The sequence below is a fragment of the Cynara cardunculus genome (genome assembly GCF_001531365.2).
Source record: "Cynara cardunculus var. scolymus isolate 2C chromosome LG 2, CcrdV1, whole genome shotgun sequence".
Classification (NCBI taxonomy): domain Eukaryota; kingdom Viridiplantae; phylum Streptophyta; class Magnoliopsida; order Asterales; family Asteraceae; genus Cynara; species Cynara cardunculus.
This window is the reverse complement of record NC_037529.1, coordinates 62,382,066-62,392,335: the sequence shown is the minus strand read 5'-3', so window position 1 is coordinate 62,392,335 and position 10,270 is coordinate 62,382,066. Positions and strand designations below refer to the sequence as shown.

At 33.1% G+C, this 10,270-nt stretch overlaps 1 protein-coding gene across 1 annotated transcript; it reads right to left on the bottom strand.

The window, feature by feature from the left end:
• Window positions 1-5,901: 5,901 nt before the first annotated feature.
• Window positions 5,902-10,079, bottom strand: LOC112506782 (plastidial pyruvate kinase 1, chloroplastic-like). Its single transcript, XM_025111052.1, has 7 exons — window positions 9,331-10,079; window positions 9,130-9,217; window positions 8,825-9,015; window positions 7,781-7,896; window positions 7,213-7,456; window positions 6,900-7,134; window positions 5,902-6,332 (listed from the first exon to the last, which is right to left on the bottom strand). The coding sequence occupies exons 1-7, from the start codon at window positions 9,850-9,852 to the stop codon at window positions 6,004-6,006; spliced, it is 1,725 nt and encodes a 574-aa protein (XP_024966820.1). The 5' UTR covers window positions 9,853-10,079; the 3' UTR covers window positions 5,902-6,003.
• Between the last annotated feature and the right edge of the window lie 191 nt (window positions 10,080-10,270).

The window sequence follows — 10,270 nt, the reverse complement described above, 5'->3', positions numbered from 1 at the left end:
ATTGTTTTTATAAGCAATCTTAAACACCCCTAGATTTGTAACTAGCAATCTTCAACCTGCCCATATGATCACGTATTTAAAACACGATATGAGTGGTAAATCTGATACACAACTACTTGATAAGATCACAACTTAAGTGATGAGTGCCAACAAGGATGGATAAAAACCGGTCCACCAATCACATGAAACCGTATTATCAATTTCTTAACAAGACAGAAAAAACCAAAAGATTTTAAGGTGATACCATCAGAATAGAGTATTCTCAAACGGTGGATCATTGTTAAGTTTAAGTTTTCCCACATTAATAAGAAGTTGAAGGATTGAAATAAAGAAGTCTTTATAATAAATGAGGGTATCACTTCATGGGATTTGACTCATGAGGTTGTCTTACTTTCAGAGTTTGTGTGAGCTAAATCTGGGAAAAAAAAAGACTTCATAGTTTGGGTGAACTAAGTCTGAAAAAGAAGACTTTAGAACTCTGTATAGGCAAGCAAGAAGTTATGCATGTACTATGCAGAGGCTCTGCATGGTGCTCTATCTAGAAAAGAAGACTTCCAAAATGTAATCAAAATAAACGATCAAACAAAGTAATATAATCAATTACCACACAATCAAACAAAGAAGACTTCAAAGTTCGGGTGAGTTAAGTCTGAAAAAAAAAAGACTTCAGAGTTCCGGTGAGCTAACTCTGAAGAATGACTCTTCAGACTTGTACTCTTGAAACAACTCTGAAGTATAACTATGAAGAATAACTTTGAAGAATGTCTTTTTATACTTGAATTTGGAAATGAAACTATATCAATAATTAGTTAAAATGAAGTTAATCATAAAATAAAATTGAATTTAGAAATGAAACCATATCAGTAAATTGAATCTAAACTTAGAAGTAAATCCCCTTTTTTTTCTGAAATTAGTTACCACACAAATTAATTAACTCAATAATAAAATCAATTGCATCCTAAATTAGTGGGATTGATTGAATAAGAGGACACATGTCAATCAAATGAGTTTAACTGAACTGCTAATGTAAATTGTGTTTAGATACGTGTTTAGACGGGAAAACACTAAAATCGGCTCACCAAAAGATGACACGTATCATGTCAGTTACTTATTTATTATAAGTATATATATATATATATATATATATATATATATATATATATATATCTTTATTTTTCTTTCTTTATATGTATAAAAGAAATAACCAAGGGTATTTGCGGTGGCACTGTGATATTTGTGTATTCTCATATCTTGTATTTAGTGTTAGTTTAGTCATCCTATGTTAATGAGAAAATGCTAGATTGGAGAATGAAGGTGACTATAAGAAATAAAAAGTAATGCTTGATATAAATTTGAAACGTGGTGGCTTTGGTAATCCCACATTAGTGAGAAGAAATTTATAATGAAACATGTGACTATCAGACTATATACTGATAAGATGATAGGATGTTTATTTGTGGCAACTCATAACTTTGGTTACTTTATCTTCAAATACTTCGTAATAACAACAGTGATATGGCTGTATGACATGCCGTTTGAATTATAAATAGCATAACAACAAAATTAGCACTGATATATCTCAAACTCTTCGTAACAAGAAATGGTTATCAATATATGAAATGAACCAATTATAAGTACATACGTCGTTTTATATTATATCTCATTATTTATTAACGCAAGAATTACATTTTATGTTAACTCAGTCAAGTACTTCCTTAAAATATTTATCGCTACCGTACAACACGCGGAACCATACTAGTTTAAATAAAAAAGACAGCATGCAAGTGATTGGCGGGACAGGGAATTTGGGGACAACAAACTTGATCCCACAAGGAGCTCAATTCCTAGAGGAAGTACAACCTATAAATTGTGACCGTTAGACTCGAACCCAGAAACGTATGTGCAAGTATACTATACCGAGATCAGTTGTGTTACACCCTGTGAGATAATTCATCTTCATTACAACACCTAAAACCTAAAACATGTTAAAACCATTTATAACTTTGAGTTTTTACAAACTCTTACACTTAAACTTCCTATGTCATCAATCAACCTATGAACCAAGGGGCTTGATATGGCACGGTGGTTAAAGTAGGGGTGTTCAAAAAAACCATTGTACCACTCAAACCGGCCGAACCAAGTCAAATCGGACCGTGTTTTGCGGTTTAAGGGGTCTGGTGGTTTGATTTGTTTTGGAAAATAGCGAAACTAATCAGTCCGGTCAGATCTGCGGTCTGGAACTTTTTTTAGGCGGTTTAAACCAAACCGACTGCCAAACACACACACACACACACACACACACACACATATATATATATATATATATATATATATATATTCTAGTATTAGCAAGCCAAGCTTTTTTAACTTACGGCCAATGGCCTAAATATATCTCTAAGCCCAACATAAAGTCAAACATCTAACATAATCAAATCCAAATGAATGGGCACCTAAAAATCCCTAAACCAGTAAATATGTCGACACATGATGGTCTCCAAATTTTGAAATCCCCCAAGAACTCTAACAATCTATCAATTTTGTTAAGAACTCAAGACTCAAGAAATTGAAGGTTGTGAAGTCGTGGATTTTGTTACTCAATACTCGCAGTGGAGTTGTAACTTTGTTAATTTGTTTGTTTTCTAATATGTATTATATATTTATTTGTTTGGACTTTGAATTGCTTGGATTTTGGACTCAAGAGCTACTTAATTATTACATTTATTTGTTTGGATATTTTGTTTTGTTAAAATGGATATTTAATCTAAAATTCTAAATTATATATGTTTTTTTAATTTTAATATTTAAAGTCCATTAAATGTCTAAACGGCCTAAACCGGTCATACCAGACCGCCTTTTCGTGGTTTGGTTTGACCGGTCTAAGCATTTGATGTCAAACCGCTCGGTTTGAAAATTTTATAAACCGCCATTATGGTTTGATTTGTAGTATGAGGGGTTAAACGGCCCAAACCGGACCGCAAACACCCCTAGGTTAAAGTCAAAGGAATGTAGTAAAATTTCATCTTCTTCAGGTTTGAATCTAAACGCTGCCAAAAATAGAGTTTAAAACATGACAATCGTGTTGTAGCAGTAAAAATATTTCTAATAAAAAAAAGTTGGCATAAATCATAGCCACTAAAGGGGTGTTTTTCCACTTAATCAACTTAGCGAGCTTAACAACTACTAGTTCAATCGTCATGTAATGATTGTTTACGGCTTAATAATTAAGTTGATGGCTTAATTTTAAAGCCTTTAAGTTTAAGATTTATGTATTCAATCATCCAAGTTTCAAACCTATCCTTTTAATTAAAAGATGAAGAATCTCTCTGTCGAGCTCATAGTTGTTACCCTCGTCCGTTGTCAGTGCTCTATATGTCATTCCTTTATGCTTAGTTGCCACAAGTCCCTTCGTCATCACCCTGTTTCGTGCCACAACTTTGTTCTTTGTAAAAGAAAGCAAGCAACTCAGCTCAGTATGGCTTTTTGTTTTCTATGAGCATCTCCCATAAAACTTACAGAAAAATATTTGATATAAAGGTGTGATTATGTACATATATTCATCATTATAGGACTATTACGTATATAGTTTTGGATACATCTCGTGTTGTAGATTAAAATCTGATTCCTGAATTTAACTAATTTAATAATCGCTTCTAAATTTCAAAATAAACAAAAACAATGGCATGATTTGTATTGTAATTCTCTTGGAGGTAATTTTAGTAAAAACCACAAAAATATTGATAATTGTGAGAATCAATTTGAAACAATATATATAAAATTGGTTTTCAAGGTTCTCAATTTCATTTTACTTTTATTATTTATGTTGATTAATAATAAATGTGTTTTACCAAATAAATGTTTTCATTTTTAAAATTATCAATTATATTATTTTTGTAACTAAATGTTATTTTGTTCATTACTAGTTTTGTACCCATATTATGCAACTTATGGGTCGTTTACCAAATACTTACTTGGATAAACGCTTACCAAATTATATTATCTTACTAGATGAATATTATAAGAACCAAAAATCTTAACCGGTAAGAACGAGCCAAGGACCGAGAGTCTTACCCAGTAAGTGAAGGCAATGACTCTTACCACAGTCAACTCTTATCGGGTAAATTGTTGCATAAAAAGCCGTTTTTATTGATTAAAATCTTACCCGATAAGTAAATAATGGTATTGAATTTTTCCGATAAATACTTACCGGATAAATGTTTGATAAACGGATCCTTAAAATTTCTCGTTAGAAAGAAAATTTAAAATTTATGATTGAATAGAATAAAAATTATGATATATATAAATCATTAAATATGATGAATTGTTTTCATCTTTTTATTTAAAAGAAGTGTCTAGAAAGAAAATCTACTATATAAAAATTACTACAATCACCCACAGTAATATTTTAAGCCCTGTTGTTACACTTATTTAGGATGTGTTTTTAACAAAAAATTCTCAACAAATTATCTATACTATATCATAAAATATTTGACAAAAATTCTTAAAAATCATTTTTTATGCGTGAAATACTATTTATTGACGCATATTACTTAAAATTCAAGATTACAAGTAAACAATATGTAAATACAACTTATTAAAGTTTCATGTTTGAATTCGTGTAACTAACTGCAGATAAACATAATCAAATAGAGAATAAACATTTCATTTTAAATATAAAAAAATCTAAAATATACTTAGAATAATCATTGAGTTTTAATAAAATAGTTAATTATTATATTTATAAAAAAATTATATTATTAAATAAAAAATAAAAAAATGCATTAAAGAGAGAGAACACAAAAAACGAGATGTATTATAACATCAATTGAGACAAAAAAAATAAAACGAAACAATAAAATCAAGATTTATCTCACTGCAATGCATTGTGCAAGTACCTTTTTAGTAACTCTTAATCCATTAATGATTTATACTAAAATAGTTATATTTTTTAAATTTAAAATTCTACCCAAATAATTTATAAGATCGTTCAAATACATACCATTTGAATTTAGAAGGAAAAATACAACTTGTCTTTTTTTAATAAATAAAAATAATTTATGTGAAGTAATTGAATAAATACCCAACGGGGATCATATAACTCATGATTAGAGGAACTTTCAAATACAAATCTACTACAACTTGTTCAAATTACACCTGATTGTTTCTTAATACAAAATGTTAGTCATAATAAATTAACTATAACCATCTTTTATATGAGTTGAGTTCCAATAAAAATGAGAGTTAATGTGAGAAGCGTAATAAGGGATCTTCATCCTTGGATACACATTAGAATGAGATGCACTTGATCAATCCCCGTATCAAGTGTAATTCATGAATGGATTTAAGATTAAAGGTGATCAAATATCCAGATCCCTTATTACTTCAACTCTCTTTCTCGCACGCACATTCACCTCTTCCATAAATATTCAAATCATAATAAATAAAGTATTCATATTTTTATAAATATTTCATTTGATTGATTTCTTATTAACGTAATAAATTTACAAAAAAATATAATAATAATTAATTTTTGTAATTTTAGTAAAATACAAGGAAACAGAAGCAAACAGTGGGGGTCACATGGTATACAGAATCAGGACCTGATCTGGAGTTATATTTTCTGAGTTGGTGCCATGCCAAGTTGCCAACTACTTACAATACAATATGCCAACTTACAAACTCCATCATCAATCCAATAAGTCAAACCTCAAAGTCAAAGTCAAAGTCAAATTAATTATTTTCAATATTATTTACTTATTCTTTTAACAGTAACCAGTTTGCACGCATCTCGATTGATCTCATGAGTCACTGATATAACTAAAAAAGGGGTTCAAATAGCAACATCCTTTGTGTCAACTATTAAAAGTAAATGATATGTTTTGACCCAAAAAAGTCAAAGCACCTGGGAACCAAATAACTGAAAAACCTTGCAACTAAGTGTACAAAAACATAGACAAAAAAGAACTTGAAGCATCTCTAAGAACATCAAATGAGATTAATACAACTTCAAGAAATAACTTTAACCTGGAGCGATTGGTAAACGGTTGGAGTCGCACACGTTCGGCTAACGTCTGAGATTATTAAAACAGCGTCTCCTTCCTTCAACATCCCTTTTGCTTTTATGAGATCGGTTGTTCTGGTAATGTTAGCCTCCATGTCATCCGACAACTCAATCAGAACGGGTGTGACTCCCCATTGCAAATTGAGAGCCATTTGTGTGCTTTTCTCGTTTGTGAACGCAAATATTGGAGGGTTTGGTCGGTTGCGTGACAAAAGCGTTGCCATCTTCCCGTGCTTCGTGTACACAAAAATGGCATCCACTCCGAGGTTATTTGCTGCACATGGAAAGAGAGAGAGAGAGGTCTTAGATATTTGATGTTTCTTTTTCTTGAAACAGATTCCGAGTTAAAGTCACTTATTTAACCAAAATCAAGTTGCGCTCACAAGATTCTTTACTCGTCAACGTTGAAGGATATTTAGATTTTCAACAAGTGTGGACAGGAAGACACGAGATAGAATACCCCCTTCGTCCAAAAAATAAGTGTCCACTTTCTATTTTAGTTTGTCGCATGTGTCCACTTCCAAAAGTGTCTATTTCTCAATTTTACCCTCAATTACAAGATGGAGAAATTTAATACCCCTTTATTATTAAGGGTAATATTGTCATTTAGCCAATTAAAAAATGTCATAGTTACATATTTCTAAAACTGTGTGCCTTTTTTATTACAAGGTTTACCTTGGGATGGAGGGAGTATTTACTAGTCTTGGTTTTTATGGAAATGAATCTTCGAGTGAGTGAGATATACTGGGTTCGTTTGGTTTATACAAAAAAAACTTCATTAAACTACTTTCAAACTTTCTATAGGGACAGAAAGAGTGGGGAAATGTAGAATTAGTATTACCCATTCGGCCAGCGCAGTTACAGATCTGCTCAGCAATCTGATCAGGCAACGAGACTCCAAGTTTACGTTCAGGAAGAGATGGCCGCTGATTCTCCTCACGACTCCATAGTTCCATTCGACTGCTAGCCATACACAGCACAGAAAGAGCCTTCTCTCCAAAAGATCCAATTGCCGACTCACCAGAAAGCATCAGGGCATCAGCATACTGTCGAACTGCCTCAGAAACATCTGCAACCTTTCTCACATAAAAACAATCCGCCATTATTTATTTTAACTTTTATTTCTCCATTTTGGAGAATTATAGAGAAATTACCTCAGCTCGTGTAGGTGTCGGATACTCGATCATGGATTCTAATAGTTGTGAGGCCACAATCACTGGCTTATTGAGCTGCCTACAGAGGTCAATAATTTCCTCTTGGACAGTCGGAATCTGCTCAAGTGGTATCTCGACTCCAAGATCACCTCTTGCCACCATTATTCCATCTGAGGCCTCCACGATCTCTTCCAGTTTGTGGAGAGATTCTAAACTCTCTATCTTAGCCAAAACCTTAATCAATCTGAGAATACAAGCATTCATATTTTGATCCATTAACAATAACACAATCATATCAAAGAGGTCTATTCATTTGGTCCTTTTGTTCCCACTTTCATGGAAACAACTGCTCTACTCTTTGGGGTACAAGTCAAATCTCCGTACATCTTAACCCCAAACCCCTACTGTTTGGGGTAAATGTAAGGTTTGTGTACATCTTCCCCCCACCCGAGACCCCTATTGCTGGGGTAGAGGTATTGTCTTTGTACATCTTACGCCCCCAGACCCCACCTCCGGGTGGGACATACTGGGTTCGTTTGGTTGCATAAGTTTTTGAATGCGCACTTACTTATTTTTGGTGGATAAGTAATTCTTTAAATGTTTGACTGCATCGGCGTCTTTAACGAATGACATGGCAATAAAATCAACGCCTTCAGAAATTCCAAACTCGATGTCAGACCAATCCTGTTAATCATACATCATGAATAAAATTAATCCCGAATCGACTTCAAAACATGCTATAATATATATTCATGGTATCATTGCGCAAAATAATACTTCCTCCATTCCAAATATACCAAAAGATATGTTTTGTATCCATGTGCATATATATATATAACACAGATTAATCAATAAAGTAATATATGTATATACATTAATATTATATAAATATATATAATCAAATGAGAACCTGAAAATACTGTGATAACCGTGAAAACTGGTGCATCATGCATTATTACACATAAAAAATTTCAACCAAATTTTAAAGTACTAATTAACATGTTTGTTTCACAATGTGCTTGTTTGACATGTACTGGTTTCACAATATGAAACTCTTTTACATGTTTGTGTTCACTTATATACATGTAAAAAGGTTTCACATTGTAAAACAAGTACATGCAAAACAAACACATTGTGAAACAAATATGAAACAATACCTTAAAGTACAGGTTGCGACAGTTATCACAATATTTGAGGTTCTCATTTGATTATGCCCATACATGCATATATATATATATATATATATATATATATATATATGAAAATATTGATGATCTTAGTGTAAAACCCAAAAATTGCCATATCATAGATATTTGTTTGTTTAGCTCTTAATAGTTCCATTAAAAGGCAACCTCTGAATCGTTAAGAGGTGAATCTTGTTTAGCGAAAAAAAAATCTTTCTCCTAATGGTTCTAAAACCCTCTGAACGATTTTGTATCCTAGATCTCCCTTTAACCATTAAGAGCCCTAATTTCATTGTACACAATTATCAAACAATTATATTTCATTTTGCACTATATCATGAGATCCTCTTAATCATTCTGCATCAAACCCTTCAGCAATTGCCAAACAACCCCATACTCCCAATATTGGAACAAGATCTAATGATCACCTTTGTCGATAATGTTGGGAGCTCATTATGTTTATCGACAAGTTTTCCATCTCTCCAAAAGCTCAATTTAGCTCGGGGTAAAAGTAGGCCAGGATCAATACACTTGCAACGTAAGTCATTACCAATCCTTTCAATAACTTCAAAAGTCGCCATTCCTCCATCGACAACAAGCTCATCACCCTCTTTAATTCCTGATACAAAATGCATCTAAGATCAACAAGAAAATCTATGGTCATCCACAATTAATTATACCTCACAAGTATTTGCGGTATATTAACTAAAGAATAACATGTGAGCCATACAACCTTCAGCAAAACCTTCATAGCTTGCTTGGACTGTGAATGGGCGACAACCCTCGAATCGTTCAGTAGTGAAGAACCATATCGATCCATCCTAACGAATTCAGATTGCAACAAAATACCATCAAATTTTGAAACTTCATACTGTTTCCATTTACATATCAATAACAGACTTTAGAAAGAAATTAGACAGAAAATTAAACATACTTCTGCTTTGACAGAATACGGAGCTCCATGATCAGCAACATGAATTTGACTACCTTCAGTATCGATCATTACAGAAACACAAAACCCTAATTCATGGTTCAACTTCTTGATCTTTCTAATTACATCTTGATGCCAATCTCTAGTATTATGACACATATTAAGCCGAGCCACATTCATTCCTCCCAATGCCAATTTCTCCAATTCCTCATAAGAACAGCACGACGGCCCCACCGTGCACACGAGCTTCGTCTTCCTCATCCCCATAAACCCCTTTTCCCTCACTTCAGTCTCTGTTACAACATTAAGACCCAAATGGTCCTCCATTTTCGATTCCTCCACAATTGTAGGCGTAGCGACCTGCATCACAGCCCTGGTACGAAAACTTTCAAATTTCCTCCCGTTAAACCCAATTGTTCGAGGCAAAACCGAAACCCCAAATACCCTTTTCCCCAAATTGATAGCCGAAGCATTCGCCATTGCATAATTGGACAGGAGAGCTGAATCGGCAGTCATTGAAGCCATTTGCTGAATTGGGTAACCAAGTCAGATTAACAATTGGGTTTTAAGAGATTGATTTGATGACAAAACTGATATGGTTGTTTACTCCGCAGGGATTTGTATTTACGAAAAGAAAGATTTAGGGTTTTACAAAGTGCAGGAATATGCCATGTGGTTGTAGCAGAAGAAACAAAAGAAACTCAATTAGGGCAGGTTTTTGCAATTTACAGAAAGGAAAGTTTCTGTGTTGGGCTGGCTACCCCCAGTCCCCAGGTCGGAAAGGAAAGGGACCAGTTGAAAAATGGCGGAATTTGGGGCTCATAGGCAGGAAGTGGGGACCTTTTCCAAACCCTAATTCATTGCTACTACTGTACTGATTATGTAATTAAGTTTTTACATATCATAATAAAAATTGTATTATACTATATTACAAAGTATTTGA

What these genes read in the sequence shown, in the direction of transcription:
- LOC112506782 (XM_025111052.1), bottom strand. Translation starts at nt 9,852, where the DNA reads ATGGCTTCAATGACTGCCGATTCAGCTCTCCTGTCCAATTATGCAATG. An exon ending in TCCCAACATTATCGACAAAG is followed by an intron (nt 7,897 to 8,824) that starts GTGATCATTAGA and finishes TATGATTAACAG; the next exon opens with GATTGGTCTGACATCGAGTT. An exon ending in TACTTATCCACCAAAAATAA is followed by an intron (nt 7,457 to 7,780) that starts GTAAGTGCGCAT and finishes TTGTATTCTCAG; the next exon opens with ATTGATTAAGGTTTTGGCTA.